This window comes from Nyctereutes procyonoides, unplaced genomic scaffold (assembly GCF_905146905.1).
Source record: "Nyctereutes procyonoides isolate TBG_1078 unplaced genomic scaffold, NYPRO_anot_genome, whole genome shotgun sequence".
In the NCBI taxonomy this organism is placed as follows: Eukaryota; Metazoa; Chordata; class Mammalia; order Carnivora; family Canidae; genus Nyctereutes; species Nyctereutes procyonoides.
The window spans coordinates 545,149-561,020 of NW_026575020.1; the positions used below are offsets into that span (position 1 = coordinate 545,149).

At 52.5% G+C, this 15,872-nt stretch overlaps 1 protein-coding gene across 2 annotated transcripts in view; it reads right to left on the reverse strand.

Annotated features, from left to right (window-relative positions):
* Positions 1-1,970: 1,970 nt before the first annotated feature.
* Positions 1,971-15,872, reverse strand: part of DBF4B (DBF4 zinc finger B) — a 30,814-nt gene continuing 16,912 nt past the window's right edge. Inside the window, exons 5-13 of one of the 2 annotated variants that reach the window (XM_055334455.1) lie at positions 15,287-15,337; positions 14,407-14,494; positions 12,338-12,414; positions 10,640-10,673; positions 9,149-9,194; positions 6,423-6,539; positions 3,902-4,010; positions 3,646-3,770; positions 1,971-2,790 (exon numbers count right to left, since the gene is read on the reverse strand). In XM_055334455.1, coding sequence (XP_055190430.1) covers positions 2,046-2,790; positions 3,646-3,770; positions 3,902-4,010; positions 6,423-6,539; positions 9,149-9,194; positions 10,640-10,673; positions 12,338-12,414; positions 14,407-14,494; positions 15,287-15,337 — 1,392 coding nt within the window. In that variant the 3' untranslated portion in view covers positions 1,971-2,045. The remainder of the gene's footprint in view (positions 2,791-3,645; positions 3,771-3,901; positions 4,011-6,422; positions 6,540-9,148; positions 9,195-10,639; positions 10,674-12,337; positions 12,415-14,406; positions 14,495-15,286; positions 15,338-15,872) is intronic. The other variant, XM_055334462.1, reaches the window with a different exon arrangement.

Sequence of the window (15,872 nt, forward strand, 5' to 3'; positions counted from 1 at the left end):
GCAGAGTCTGAGTCAAGGTCATCTGTGGAAGAGTGGAAGGGGGTTTGAATATCCCCAGGTCTGTCCTAGCTCAGGTCTCAGGTGTCCTGGGGTCCCTTCTAAATGTGTATCCTGAGTGCTGGAACCAAAATGCAGACGGGGAGACAACCCTGGGGCTTGGCCTGGCTGAGATGTGATGTCCAAGGTCATGATTGTTTGAGATGGGAGGGGAAGGCCAGTCGGCTGGGAGGTCCTGGGCAGATGGTGAGGAGGGTGTTGACACTGGGTGCGTTGGTCTTTGAGCAGCACATCAGGATATCCTGGAGGTCTGAAGGAGTGGGGAAAACTTCTCAGCCAGAGTGGCGGTGTTGTGGGAGAGGCAATGGGGATAAGGGAGGGGGCCCCTTGCAGGAAGGCTCCTAAGGGCAAAGGAGTTTCCTCAGCAGTGGGCTGTGGGCATGCTCTCCGTAGGCGACCACTCAGTGGGCAGCAGAACGTAGTGACCAACCAGGGGAGATGGGACAGATGCAGCCCTCAGGGACTGGGCCGGGGAGGGTGGTGGCTCTGACATATGCTTTCCCCCTTGCAGGGGGCACCCATCCTGCTGGCCACTCACTCTGCCCATATATGCTGGGCCCGCCACCCTGCTCTGGGTCACTGGATGGTGCACTGAGGCCTGACACACTGCACTCCAGCCTTATCCTCTGCTATTTGTTATTAATAAATTTATTTACAGTTCCGAACCAAGATTAATTGTGAAGTTTAACAGGAATGGCATAAAAAGGCCAAACATGACCTCTATGAGGGTTGTACACACAGTTGCTCTATTTCCAAAGTAACAACTCCGGTCCTCACCCACAGCTAGGCCCCCCTTTCTTCCTCCAAAATGAGACACAGAATAGCACCAGGCTTCTTGTAGCTTCAACATTTAAAGAAACAAACAGAGGCAGAGAAGGGTGAGAAGAACCACAGCACAAAATGTAATAAAAAAAAAAAGTGGCCAAAGAATCGATAGCAAACCCATCTCTGTCTGCAGATTAATGGCTTGGCTGAAAGAAATGGGGGGAGGTCCTTAGGGAAGGAGGGAGGGAAGATGGTGATGCAGAAGTTGGCAGGTGAACCGCTGACCCTGGAACAGCAGAAATGGCTCGAGGGGGGTGGGCAGCCAGGGAAGAGTGGAGGGGTCCCTAGAGGGGGCCATCTGGCCATAACCTGGGCTCAGGGGAAAGGTCCATTCAGTGTTGGGCTCCCACCAAATGTGGGGGCCAGGGAGCTCTGGAGGTGCTGCAGTCAGCCCCTCCTCTGCTTCATATGTTCCTGAGGATCTGTGTGCACGAGCGTGGGGGGCTGGGGGAAGGGACAAATAGGCATTTCAGAAAGCAGGAGAGCCACATGCTCCTGGGAAAGGAGGCTGGGGTGGGGGTGGGGAGCACCGAAACCCGGCTCTGCAAGAGGCGAGTGCCTACAGAGGGACAGGAAGCCAGGCCTGGGGATCCTGCTGCTCCTAGCTTCTTTGTGGTTCCTCCCCATGCCAACTTTGCCTCTGCCTCCAGGTGCGGGCGGCTGGCGTGGACAGAGGGGCCCACTGTAGACCTCTGCCTGCTCGGGACACAGCTGGAGGTGGGGGCAGAGGGCTGCCCCCAGCCCAGACTCTTCTGGTCCCACCCCAAAGGCCAGGGAGTGGGTGGACCAGCTCTGTCGACCCCACAGAGCTTGGCCATGACAACAGCTGTTTGCTTTGACTTCAGAGGCCAGGCCCCCTGGGCTCTTCTGGTTCTTGTGGGGAGCCCCTGAGGTGCTGTCCTCCTTGTGTCTGGTCTGCCCTGGCCGGGCGTGCAGTACTCAGCAGAGGTAGAACTTGTACTGGTGTATCTGGCCCTCAAGTCCAGAGTTGCTGCATGTCCCAGAGAACTCACAGGAGCAGTTCTCTGCTAGTGCTGGGAAACAGGGAGGTTAGGGGGCCTAGAACCACTGAGAACAGCTGCCCCCCCCCCCCCCAACTGGCTGGCAGAGGGCAGGGGACAGAGGTAGATTGGCTCTCTGCAGGTCCTCCTGTGGGCTGCACGTTAGCTGCCGAGTGCAGATGGGCTGACAGCTGGCCTGGAGCCAGCTGCGGACGGGCCGGGGGCTGCTTGCTCAGACTCCTCAGACCCGGGGAGCCATCCTCCCCCAGGCCAAGGGGGCTGTGTGGCCCAGCACTCTGCTGGCCTATCTGGGGGCTGCCAGGGGAAGGAGTCCGGGGGAGAGAGGCAGGTCTGTGGGGGACACAAGGGGAGGAAGGAGGTCAAAGGCCTGTGCTCATGACCTGGGAGGGGAAGGGAGAGGAGAGGCCTGCTACTGGTTGTCCTGGTGCCACAAGGACTACTGGCTCTCGGGACAAAGAATGAGGCTTGTGGCTGAGAGACCCCTGACCTCTTTTCAGGATTGCCATTGGGGAACTGAACCTTCCGCTTGTGGCCAACAAGTGCCATGTCCAGGCCTGAGAATTCTGCAGAACCAGAGCTTGTCAGGAGGCACTTGTGTACAGGGCTCTTAGACACTGGTGTCCCTGGGGGGTCTGCAATGACATCAACTGATCCCCCTAGCTCCTGGTAGCTTGCTGCTGGTCCCAGCATCTTGCCAGTCTCCGTAGGTTCTGTGGGTGACTTCATGCTATCCACTGTTCCATCTGGCTCTCCGGCGCCCGAGGCCTGGTGCTTGTCCTCCTCTTTCATACTGGGAGATGCTGCCTTGTATGGATGAGAGGGCTGGCTGGGAGGCAGAGTCTCAGGCCACAGAGGGTCACCATCTGAAGATGGGGAGCCTGGCTGCCTGTGGAAACAGAAGCATCCAGTGGGCCTCAAGGCTCACCTTAGAGCACACGGCAAGTTGGGATCTTCCTGGGGCAGGGCACCCATGGTGCTGCCCTCCTGGGTTTTGGTGTGAAGAGAGTGGCCCACTTTGGGGCTCTATGGAAGGTCTGTTCTCAGGCTGCCCCTGCAGTAGCGGCCACTACTATCTACACCTCTCTTGGCTCTGTGGCCTGTGGTCTGGGCTGGCCAGAGGAACAGGTTAGAGGCTGTTCCATTTAATAACTTTGCAGCGGAGGCTGTGCCCTTTGGCGGCTAGAGAATGCAGCACAAAGCCTGGCTTTCCAAGCTGAGCCCAGGGAGGTAAAGACTTGGCCTGAGAGGGGAAGCCACAGCTCTTTGGTCGGCAGCAGGGAAGGTGAGCTCAGAGGGCTCTGGGATTTTGGAGAACCCCCTGCAATCCTTCTTTCTGGGAGTAACTTCTAGAACGGCAGAGAGATCCCCATCTGGGAGGGACTCAGGAATTCCCTTCTCTGCTTCTAGAAGGTCACACAGGCACATTACCAGGCACATGCAAGAGCAACGGCTGAACTGCTCTCCCCACCCCCACAAGCACTGCAATGCCTGTGCATTAGGAAGGAGCAACGTGCTGGTGTGGGCCCAGTCCCTGTCAGCTGGAGCCACAGATGGAGGGCTCCCAACCCCCACCAATCCCCGAAAGAAACAGGACGGAAGATGGTGGTTAGGAGAAAAGCGCCACAGCCTGGTCCTTGGCGTCATCAGCCTGAGGGCTCCTTTTCCCCAAGAACGGGCAGCAGCGAGAGCAAGGATGTGGCTGCGCCTGCCTCGCCGGCAGGGCCGCAAAAGAAACACTCACCTGGGCAGGCTGGTCTGGAAGGGGGCATCAGCAAAGCTGTGGCTGAGCTGGGCGATGAGCCGATCGACTTCTGCATATGGGTGGGCTTCCGAGGCAAAGCCCTGGTGTTGGGTGCTCCAGAGATGCTGCCCAGGGTGAGAGGGGCACAGGGCATTCATTAGGCAAGACCAGGGTGGGATGCGAGTGGGGTGCAGGCTGGGTGGGAAAGGTGCTGTCAGAGCAGCCCGGGAGAAGCTGCTTGGCAGGGAGGGCTCACCGCATGGAGCTCCTCAAAGGCCTCTTGGCAGCACTCACAGAAGCCCTTCCTCCTCCTAGGCAGGGTGCGGGTGGCTGATCTCGGGCTTGGCTCTCGGTCCTTGGGTTCTCTGCAGAAAGCGTGGGTTGGGGGCGAGGGCAAGAAAGCAGTCACTGTGGGGGCCCTCAGAGGGGCTGACAGGCATTGGCAGGCCTGCTGACACTTCGGGTGTCCAGGGGTGACAGGAGTGCCAACGAGGAAGGTGAGAGATCTCTGTCCTGTCCCTGCCCTAACATTGCAAAGCACAGGTGAGGACGGGTGCCAGTGGCAGCAAGAAGGCCTCCTAGGACTCTTCCAGCTCGAGCTCACATCTGAACCTATGTCCATCTGCCCTGCAGGATGAAAGGGGAAAGGCCTCGGTGGCAGTGAGGGGACTGTGCTGTTCCTGGCCTCCCCTACTTGGACTGTCCCCTTCCTCTGGCTCAGGCTGTCTCCTCCCTCACGCTGGCTTGCCCTGTGCACAGCTGTCACCTTCACCGGGGACTTTCTAATCTCTTTCTTGAACCCGGCTTCTCGTCTGAATTTCAGGCCCATATTTTTAGCGGCTGCTTGGCTGTCTGAGCAAACTCAACAAAGTCCAAAATAGTTCCCTGTGAGGGCTTTCTAAGCATGATGCAAAACCCAGAAAACAGAAAAAAGCTGATAAATTCAACTACATGCAATCTAAAGAAATGTATGCATGGCAGAAAATGTAAACAGAAGACAAATCACAGACAGGGCAGGGTGTGAGTGTAGGAGTATTTATAATTAATAACACAGAGGGCTTGTTTCCCTAATGCATGAAGGGCTCCTTACAAATCAATAAGAAAAGCAATCAATGACTGAAAAGAAAAATGGATGAATGATATAAAGAAGGTTCACACAGAAAGAGATTCAAATAGTCAAACATACGAATGTACTTAACCTCATTCATATGAGAAAAAATGACCATGCAGATCATACCAAGAGACAGTTTTTAACCTAGCACGCTGGCGGAGGGTGGCACGGGGGACAGCTCTGAGTGGCAGCCCAGGCAGGAGGTGACAGGCCCAGGCACGATGTGAGAACCAATTTGGCTGTGTTTATCAACGTTATAAATGCAGGAACCCTTGGATCCAGCACCTCTGCTTTTAGGAATTTATTCTACAAATTCACTCTAAGACTATTCACCGCAGCATTATTTATAACAGCAAAAGCCTGGAAAAATCTAAGTATCCATCAATAAGGGATTCATTAAAGAAAACACAGTAAGACCATACAATGGAAGACCTTGAAGCCATAAAAGGGAATGAGGATGTTTTCTAGGTACTAATGGGAAGTTCATTTAGGATACATCAAGTGGGAAAGGCTAGGTCCAGCCCAGCCACTGTTCAACCCCTCTTTACAGAAGAGGAGCAAAGGATATGTGATGTACTTCCGACCACACAAACTCTCTCTGGACACAGCCACGATCTGGAGATTGGAGGGGAGATATGGAATACAGACTTTTCACCTTAAACCCTCTGTAATTCTTGGATTTGGAACCAAAGTATACTACTCACTTTTAAATTTAAAAAATTAAACACTTCCTCTCATAGATTTTCTCACCCCCCCAAACCTCCCATCCTGCCCCTGACCCCGGGCCGCTCTCTCCCCATACTTCTCCCATGCAGACACCCAACGCTTCACTATCTTTCTTTTACAACCTCTGCTCCTCTGCAATCTGCAGCCATCCCAGACCTGACACCACCCACTGGTGTCCCCTGCACCTTCTGGGAAAGGTATGCGGGGTACCTGGCCGTCACCTCGGCTTGTTCATGGTCTCTGTCTGCTGGGGGGACCCACAGGCCCTCCTTGGCCCTGGGAACTCTCATGCTGGGAATCTGCCTGGCCTGTTCTACTGTGAACTAACCCTGTGATCCAGAAGTTAGAACAGGTCCAAGAAGACATCTGGGTCCATCTCCCGAGCCATTATCCCTTCTGCCCTCTGCTCAGTGAAGGTTCAAATTCTCACACATCTGCAGAGAAGGAACACCCGCAAACCTACCAGCCACTCGGAGCTACACAATGTCGTAGGTCCCCAGATCCCCTGCCCCCAGGTTATTCCTGACGTTTAGCTACAAAGGTCTCAATTCTGATGTGCATAAAGATCACCCGTGGAGCTCATAAGAATGCAGTTTTCGGGGCTCCATCATCAGAGACCATGATTCTGTAGATGTGGAGTCTGAGAACCTACATCTTTAATGGGAGCCCAGGGGACTTTGGTTAGGGTGGTGTGTAGATCTGAGTTTCAGAAACTAGCCTGTTGCCCTCTGGACACAAGTCAAATTCCTTAGTAGGGATGGAGAACACCAAGTAAAACGGATGAAGACTCCTAGTATCTCTCTTCTCTGGGCGAAGTTCCCTGAACAGGCTTTGCCTCAGGAGTGAACACATGGCCATTCCCAAATTGGACCAGCAGACTCCCCGGGGGGAAGGACCCTTCCTGCAGCCAGCCCTAGGTACTCAGACCAGGAACACCCACCTGGTATGATGCAAGATGCTCGGGGTCATCAGGGCCTCAAAGGGGCTTGCATCTTTGGGTCCCAGAAAAGAAATTTCAGGAAAGGACTTAAACTGATGGTGGAAGGGACGAAACTTCCTGAAACACAGAGAACTTCATTTTGACTACTGTGGGGGCAGGAAGAAGGGGAGGAGAGGCCCAGCCCAAACTCTCAGAATCCTGATCCTGAGAAAGTGGCTTCTCCCCCATATACCTCTTCAGTTCTAAAACCAAACCCTCCCCATCCTTCTTGGTAAGACTGATGCACTCCCTGGCTACTCATCAAGCCGGTCTACTCTCTCTGCCTCATCTGAGCTGAGAGGAACAAGCAGTGTCAGCCCATTTTGCAGAAGAGGAACCGAAGCCCAAAACGTTTTGTGACTTGTCCAAGGGCTCACGACTGTTAAGTGGTCCAGACCAGGCAACAAGCCATGTCTTCGACTCCTGATCCATCTTTCCACTTTGCTTCCTGACCCTAACCACCTTGAGGACTCTAGCCTGGCAGCCCTTAATGAAGGAATATTTAAACCAGAACAGTGACTTTCCTATTCCATGAAGAGGAACATTTTTGCTCTGGGCTACTCCTCTGTTACCACCTGAGGGGAGGCATTCTGAATGGAAAAGAGAAGCACAGTGAAGGTTCTGGATAGTCAGACCTACACTGAGTGGTTCTGGTGGTTTGCCAAGTTGCTCACATTCAAGAAATGTTCAGGGCCAGGTCTGGTGATCTGTGGATCCTGGGCAAAGCCTGCTGCTGTAGCTGGCAGGCATGCTGCGTTTGGTTGTTACGGCCTTTGCTCCAGGGGAGATCACGGGCCAGGGATTCCTGGTGTGTGTGTTGGCCGGGGAGGGGGGGGGGGCATGGTGAGAGTCCTGTGGCCTCAGGGGTGAATTAATACATGAGTCTGGGCAGCCCGGGTGGTTCAGCGGTTTGGTGCCGCCTTCAGCCCGGGGCCTGATGCTGGAGACCCGGGATCCAGTTCCACATCGGCCTCCCTGAATGGAGCCTGCTTCTCCCTCTGCCTGTGCCTCTGCCTTTCTCTCTCTCTGTGTCTCTCATGAATAAATAAATAAAATCTTTTTTAAAAAAATACATGAGTCTTCTCAGGTCCTTAGGAGAAGGAGGCACCCTTCACAGCCACAGTACTATCTTCTTTCTTCTTTCTTCTCCTTCTTTGTTTTGTTTCTGCTCGGAAGGCTGCAAAGTTGAGGCTGGTAAGGCTACCGAGCTTCAGGAGAGTACATAAACAGAACCACAAGAAGCCTCATCTCCGCTCTCGCCTATGATGCCAGGGGCACACCAACACATGTATGCCCCTCTGGAAGTGCTGTGTGCCTGCCATGCTCATTGTGACACTGAGGCACTGGCGGTATGTACAAGCCATAACTACTTGTGTTTAACTGGTAGTGACAGGGCTGGGGTAGGGGACGTGTACCCTCCATTCTATAGGAACTGGAGAAGAGAGATCCTCAGTACCTCCCTGCCTTCCTTCCACTCATGTTCCGGCCACCAAAGCCAACTCTCCACTGTGTTCAAGTGCCAAGAAGGAAACCTAAGTCCCCTGGAGGATAGGCAGGCCCCCAGTATTGGGCCTTATAGCTGCCTATACTGAGACGAAAGGACCTAGAAAGCTCTGATTCTAAGAGTTTCTGCTGGGTTCATGTGGGCTTTTTCTTAAAGCAAAAACAGTGGAATCCCTGGGTGGCTCAGCTGTTTGGCGCCTGCCTTCGGCCCAGGGTGTGATCCTGGAGTCCCGGGATCGAGCCCCACATCGGGCTTCCTGCATGGAGCCTGCTTCTCCTCTGCCTGTGTCTACCTCTCTCTCTGTTTCTCATGAATAAATAAAATCTTTAAAAACAAACAAACAAAACAAACAAACAAACAAACACCCAACTTTTTATTTTGAAGTGATTATGGATTTACAGGTTTCTGATCTAGGACTTACTGGAGAATCAATGATAACCAAGGGGCCTGACAGCTCACAGGTTATCAACATGTCCCTCCTGCTCTAGATGAGAAGGGGCCCCACTGGTGGACAGACAGGGCAGGGTGAAGAGGACACCAGGCAAGGACACTAGGCAGGACCCTGGATGCTGACCTTGGGCTAAGACTCATTGGCCAAATGGCTGTATATAAGTCCCTTAATTTCTCTGACCTCAGTTTCCCCACTAGGCTATCCTCATGCCACTCTTTCCCAGGGTCCCCACAAGATCACATGTGTCAGAAATTGGTTTTGCACAGCCAAACAGAAAGGCTTCCAGTTCAAGACGATTGGACAAGGGAATCACCAGCACCACCCCCAGTACCCTGGCTTCAGCCAAGAGGACCATTCTAGCAGTGTCCTGGGCCAGCACAGGTCCAGTAGGAAGTGCCAGTGAACGCCCAGGGGGAAACAAGGAGCAATGAGCCTGGGCGGGACATCGTGTGCTCATAAAAGCAGAGCATTAAAAGGAGGTAATGCACACACAGGTCACTAACCTCTGACTCATGACCAAGAGGAGGGCCAACTGTGTAATGCCACCTTCAGAGGCTCCTCCTGGTCTGTTGGAGACTTCTCCAGGACAGGGGGAAAGAGCAGCTTCTGGGGAAGATGAAGGTGTAGGGCTGAGGGGCTCCATGACCCCATCAGCTTGGGGCCCCTGAGCACCTCTCTTCCATGCAGCCCGGTGGGCTGAGGGGAGGGAGATGGGGTCCCCCCACCACTCACCTGCTCTCATCTTCAATTTTGAGGAACGGTGCCTTCAGCCTGGCCACTGGAAAGGAAGAGTGCGCACATTAGCCATCTGTTGGCTACGGTGCCAGGCCCACGCCACACGCACAGGAAATGCTCAGAGGCGAGGCTCTGCCAAGGTCCAAGAGCTATGCAGAGCTGGAGCCCACGCCACCCCAAAGCATGCCTTTCCATTTGGCTGAGGTCAGGCACCTACCCCTATCTCCTCTGGCCTCTATCCTGGGTGACAGTTCCTTTACAGGAGAGAGGCCACGGAGTGCCCCCCACCCCAAAGCTGGACACAGGACCCTGCTCTGTGTGTGGGTTCTGGAGGCTGTCAGCTGAGGGTTAGAAACCTGACTAGAGCGAGGGTAGGGGCAGAGTTTGGCCCCAGCTGGTTTGGGCTAAAAGCCTCAGGTCCTTCCCCGACATTCCCTCTTGCTGCTTCTGAATCCTGAGGGGCCTGAGAACACTCTCAGGCAGGACACCTCAGAAGGATCCTAGGTTTTCTGCAGAAAAGCAGGGAGGAAGAGAGCTGGAGAATGTTTATGGATCATAGCAGTGGGGCAGAGATGGACAGGATCAAAGAGGTGCTGGGAAGATGAATTTGCTGTTAATCATGAGATTCAACCTCTACTAGCTGGTTATTCACATAGTTTACAAAATCTCTTAGGTATTAAGAGCCACTTCTACTTCCCACAGAAGCCCTGTCAGAAGGACACCCAAAGCAGGCTGGGAGCCGGGGCAGACCTAGCAGCCCCCAGATCCGCCTGGAGTGGCGCCTCCTCACTCACAGACCTGCTCGAGGTTCTGCTAGCGCCCAAGCAAAAAGCAGCCTCACTCCTCATAAGGCAGCAGCTCCCATTAATTACTTTTTGGGGGCGATTTCTTGTCTTTCTAATTAACTGAGACAGTGATTAAAATCAATTCCCCCACAGATTTCCTTGAATTTTGAATATGAGAGGTGCCAAGTGACTTTTCTTAGCTCCTGCTTGTGCATGAATAAATGCCACTTAAAGAGCATCTTTGGGAGAAACATCCAGGGGGAGAAACTCTCTTGCGGTCCAAGAGGGGCCGGGAGCCGGGCTGTCAATCTGCCTGTTTGTCAGTTTCAGGGAGTGTGGCATTTGGGAGAGTGGTAGGCAGCTGTCAAACTGCCCACCCCAAACTGCTCCTGAATCAGAAGGAAAAGGAGGCCGAACTTTGGTCAATGCCCAGGAATAGGCAGAGGGTACGAGAGCCAGAGCAGCCGTGTGGGGTCTTGGCGCTAAAGAAAAGCTCTGGCTGGGCGGCTCTGGGCTCGCTCATGGATACCCTTCTCCCGCCCTCTCGTCTTCAAAGCTCAGGCCCTGCAAACACAACAGGACAACACAACCTGGACTTGCTTCCTGCCGCAGAAAAGCGAGCAGATGCTGCCACAGAGGGAGCCGTGGGGAAGCGTTTAGGAGGGAGGGACTGCAATTAGATGAGGAAAGCTACCACACTGACCTTTCCGCGTTCTTGGCTCTGCTGGACATGTTCCCTAAATGGAAAGGGAAAATAGGTTAAGGATGCAAGGGAGCTAGAGGGTCGAGGAAGCGGGCCTGGTGAGGCGAGTTGCTGTGAATCTGCCCCACTTTGCTTCCTGCCGTTGGCTGGGCCCTGAGCTAGAACAGACCCAACACAATGGCTCCCTCTGCCTCCCCGGGGACGTGATGACTGGCAAGCCCCACGTGTGCATCTCAATGGCAGTTGATTTTGTGGAGGGAACGCAGGACACAGCGAAGAGCAGAAGGTACAGAGCCCCCGGACCTGGGTGCAGGCCCGCGCTGTGCAGCCCAGGGTGTGAGGAGCACCTGCCTGCCTCACTGTCGTGGCGACAATGGAGAGACAGATGCAAAGGGAGTAGGTGATAGACCTGAAGCAGAGCAGATGCCCATGCATGGCAGCTTTCATCTTCTAGGCACTGCTGTCGTTCCAGGTCAGCTTACAAGACAAACATGAAACGCATGCCTCTCACATTCCTGTGCCCTGTTTTGTGTATTTGGACCCTGTTGGTCAAGACCAGTGTTTAGGTCAAGGTCAAATAAAGCTAATATTACAAACTAAATGGAAAAAAACAAGAAATCAATAGGATTCAGCAGGGAGGGAGACAGGAGAGATCCAATGAGCCCATGACTGTACCTCTGGGCCCACAGAAGTTCTGAATTCTCCTCCAGGCCACACCTCCAGGGCAAACAACCCAAAGCTTTCCCTATCCCCTTGAATATCAGCAGACTGCACCCACAACTCACTCTGGAAGACCCAAGTATCTACAAAATAGATTAGTAAGTGAACAAAGCAAAGTAAAAATTCCCTGCATTTACATAAAAGGGGGGGACCTTTTGACCTATCTGCTTGTATAAGCCTGGATCCTGGGAGGATACTCAAGAAATGGTTCACGCTGCTTATCTCAGGGAGGAAGCTCAATGGCTGGGGAAAAGGAGTCACAGGGGAGAGAGACTTTCATCATACAACCTTTTGAATTGTGAACAATGCAAATCTATCTAAGCAGCAGTAGAATCCCAAAGATTCGCAGACCAGAGGGTGTGGGGCAAGGGGAACTAAGGTGGAGGGCTCCACCTTGCACGGACTGGTTTGCTACCACTGTTGGCCCTGCTCCTGGGTGCCAGGAGGCCCTGGGGTGGGCCTATAAGGCTTAATCCTTCCTCAGAGTCAGGCTAGGTGAAGACACCGTGGCTTTAAAAATCAGCCGGGGCTCTCTTGATGTGTGGTACACAGTTCTAACTCCAGCAAAGGAAGGAAAAGCCAAATAAGAATTTGGAAGGTGACAGCTCTTTCAAACTGCAACATCCCCTGCCCCCACCCATACAATCTGCAGGCTCATTCCTGGGCCAAGAGCTGTCCCCAGAATGGCAGCCTGGCCAGCAGGCCATGAGCATTTATGTTTTATCTAGGCCAGGACTACCCACAGGCAGTCCCTGGCCTAGGCCACGGTGAATGCCTCAGTGTATCATGGGAGATTTGTAGGGAGCACTGAAAGGAGAGGCTGTGGACACCAGGGACATGCTGAGAGGCTGCACTCCTTGTACTTTTTCCAGGATGGCCAGAAGACATGGCTTGCGTGGGTCATGGATTCACCAAAGTTGTCGCAGACTTCGCTGTTGCAAGCCATCCGTTTCCCTTCAGCTCAGTAGGACAACCTACCTCTGGCTTCTTCTCCAGCCCTTGTTTCTTCACACATAGAGCGTTGAGAGACAGTTGCTGCACATGCATCAGCATTTCTGTGGAGGAAACAGAGGACTATGGCCAAAGGCTCCCATTCCTTATTTCCCCAGCATGGCTCTTTCCTGGGGCTGGGGGCTAAACTTCTCAAGGCCTGGCCCACTGGGTCATACCAGCCTTGCCTGCCACCTTCTGGTTATGTGTCATCTCTGCACCTATTGATAATAAAGGGCTGCATCCTCTATCCTTGGAAAAGTACCTAAGCTGGCTTCACGCTATTTGGTAGCACTGAGTATAGCTCTTGAACAGGAGGTGCCTTGCTGCTCACAAGGGTTTTAGGTACCACTGAAGAGCTGCTTTCAGCCATGTGAGTTACTCAGATGCAGCCTTAGAAGGAAGTCCCAGCAGGAGCTTCTCTTACACACAGGAAGGCAGAAAATTAAACCATATCAGAAATGGCTGATTTTCCAGTGACAATAGATCCCCCCACATCCCAGACCAGGATCTTCCTGAGCACAGTTCTCTAACACTCAGGCACATCTTGAGCTGGATCTGGATCAGCCCCTACGATGTCATTAGGAGAAAACCCTAGGGGTGCTTGGGTGGCTCAGCTGGTTAAGTGTATGCCTTCGCCTCAGGTCATGATCCCAGGGTCCTGGGATGGAGCCCTGCTTTGGGTTTCCTGCCCAGCAGGAATCCTGCTTCTCACTCTCTGTCTGCCATTCCCCCTGCTTGCACTCTCTGTTAAACAAAGAAATAAAATCTTCAGCAAACAAAAAAAGGGTGGGGGGGGACCTCTGGACTCAAAGTAGAACTGGGTATGAGGGCCTTCACAGCCAGCCCATTCAGGACAGCTATTCTAATGTAAATTTATTACAACCTGCAAATAGGTGGTTACCTTGTGAGGCAACCCTACATAAAACAAAGAACATGAAAAAAAAATTTTTTTTTAAGATTTTATTTTTGGGGTACCTGGCTAGCTTGGTCAGTGGATCATTTGACTCTTTTTTTTTTTTTTAAAGATTTTATTTATATATTCATAGAGACACACACACACAGAGAGAGGCAGAGACACAGGCAGAGGGAGAAGCAGGCTCCATGCAGGGAGCCCAACATGGGACTCGATCCTGGTTCTCCGGGATCATGCCCTGGACCGAAGGTGGTGCTAAACCACTGAGCCACCCAGGCTGCCCAATCATTTGACTCTTAATCTTGGTATTGTGAGTTCAAGCCCCATGTTGGGTGCAGGGATTACTTAAAATAAATAAAATATTTTAGGGGCACCTGGGTGGTTCAGTTGGTTAAGCAACTGCTTTCAGCTCAGGTCATGATCTCAGGGTCCTGGGATGGAGCCCCTTGTCTGGATCCCTGCTTAGCAGGGAGTCTGCTTGTCTCTCTTTCCCCACCTCTGCCTCTCTCCCTACTTGTGCTGTCTCTCAAATAAATAAATAAAATCTTTATATACAAAAATAAAATTAAAATAGAAAAGAGTTTATTTTTAAGTAATATTTACACCCAATGTGGGGTTCAAACTAACAACCCTGAGATCAAGAGTCACATGCTTCACTGACTGAGCCAGCCAGGTGCTCTGAAAGAACATGAAATTTAGTTGGGTCAAACTAGGTTGGAATGTGGGCCACACTCCTCACTTCTGATAAAACTATGGATAATTTACCTACTATCTAAGACTCAATTTCCTCATATGTACAATGGGCAAGAAAGACTGCAGTGGGATTAATTGAGCTAATTCCCAACACAGAGTAAAACCTGATCAGTGGTTGTGGGCAGTAGGAGGATTTCTGTGTTTGTGAAACAGGATCATGACAGCAGCTGGAGGAGAGCTACATGTAGCGCAGTTAAACAAAGGAGCATCTTCCAGTACCTTTGCCCTGCTATCACTACCGCTGGTCTCCATACCCTGACCTTTGTGGGTCAACACAGTGAGCACATCTGCTTTCAGCTAGCTGACACTGGCTGACATCCCTCTAAGAGTGGATGTTGCCAGCCAGTCCCCACCTCCCCACCACAGAAGCCCCAGGTAGAAACCGTACCGTCCACATGCAGGATCCTCACTCCCCAGGAGCGGGCATTGGTCAGGAGACTACTGCTGCTCCCACCACCTCCTCCACTGCTGCTCTCCTGGAAGGATGATGCAGTCAGGCAGGAGCAAGAGACTCTCCGGGGCCTAAATGGCTCCGGGTCACCCCCTGAAGAGATGTTGTGGGAGGGTCTACTCCAAGTCACTGGAGGACCCTGTTCTCCACATGGGCTGGCCACTGCCGGATGGGTAGACCATTGCTCAGCCACTTGTGATCAGGAAGCAGCACAGGCTTCTCAGGGAGCTGTCAGGAGGGCCTCTGTGAGGAAAGCTCTCAGCACCCAGTAAGGACACAACAAACAGCAGCGACAGTCACCATGATCAGTCATCATGATTGGGCAGGAAGGTGTGACTGCCTCAGGCTGCACCTGCCCCAAGTGCAGCGACACCACCTTCCCCTGTCATAGCCCGAGCACCCTTCTCAATGTCACTACCCACTTTTCTCATAAGATCACCTTAACTCCTCCTCCCACCACTTTACTTTAATGGCTCTGGATCTTGCAAAAGGGATAAATAGTTACTTGTAAAAGACATACAAAGTCTGGCTTATGTACAGCACAGACGTCCTCCAACATCCCTTCGAGGTGCTCTTGCTGGGCTCTGGAGATGGAAGGATTGGGGAGTCAAATACAACTCTACCACTGCCACCCTGGGTGACTCTGGACAAATCACTTAACTTCTCTGAGGTCTACTTTCTCATTTGTAAGAAAATAAGGATGAGACATCTCACAAGTGGTACGTTTTATAGCAGTACTTGAGAAGACCCTCAGAAGAAAGGTTAAACCTCCCCTGTGCCGGAGCCGCCCACCTTCAGCCCCCTTCCCTCGACTCACCTGGTTTCTGATGGCCTTCTGCAGTAACTCCTTCCCTCTGCTCATAGGGACCTGGCAGGAGAGAAGAGCAATGAGGTGTGCACAAACAGATATTCCACACAGGCGCTCATGAGGTCTTAGGAGTCACGTCTCTTAGAAAGTTGGGAGCAGTGACAGCTGAGGAGCAGGGGAATGAGTGCCTAGAAAACCTTCTGGCATAAAGGTGAAGCCACAAACAGTTCCAGGTCACCCACCGGTGGCTGCAGCTTAGACCCAGGTGGAGAAGGCGTTCTGAACTTACCCGAGGTCAAAGTGTCACCAATGTTCTAAGACCTCTCTTTAAGTATCTCCACCCCCACCCCCACCCCCGCAGATAAGCCTGGGCCAATTTCAACAAGCCCTCTCTGGTTTACAGAGGACCTTCCTATTGTTTTGGAACCTCTGACATGGAAGTTCCAGGAAAAGTGAAACATACCACAGAAGGGAGAACATGGGGATAATGAGCTGCTGAGGTTTTTAGATCCAGAGCTATGATAACATATTTTCAGTCTCTGAATTCAAATGAGATTAAATTAAACCAGATGAAACTAAAGCTGGAGACCACCCC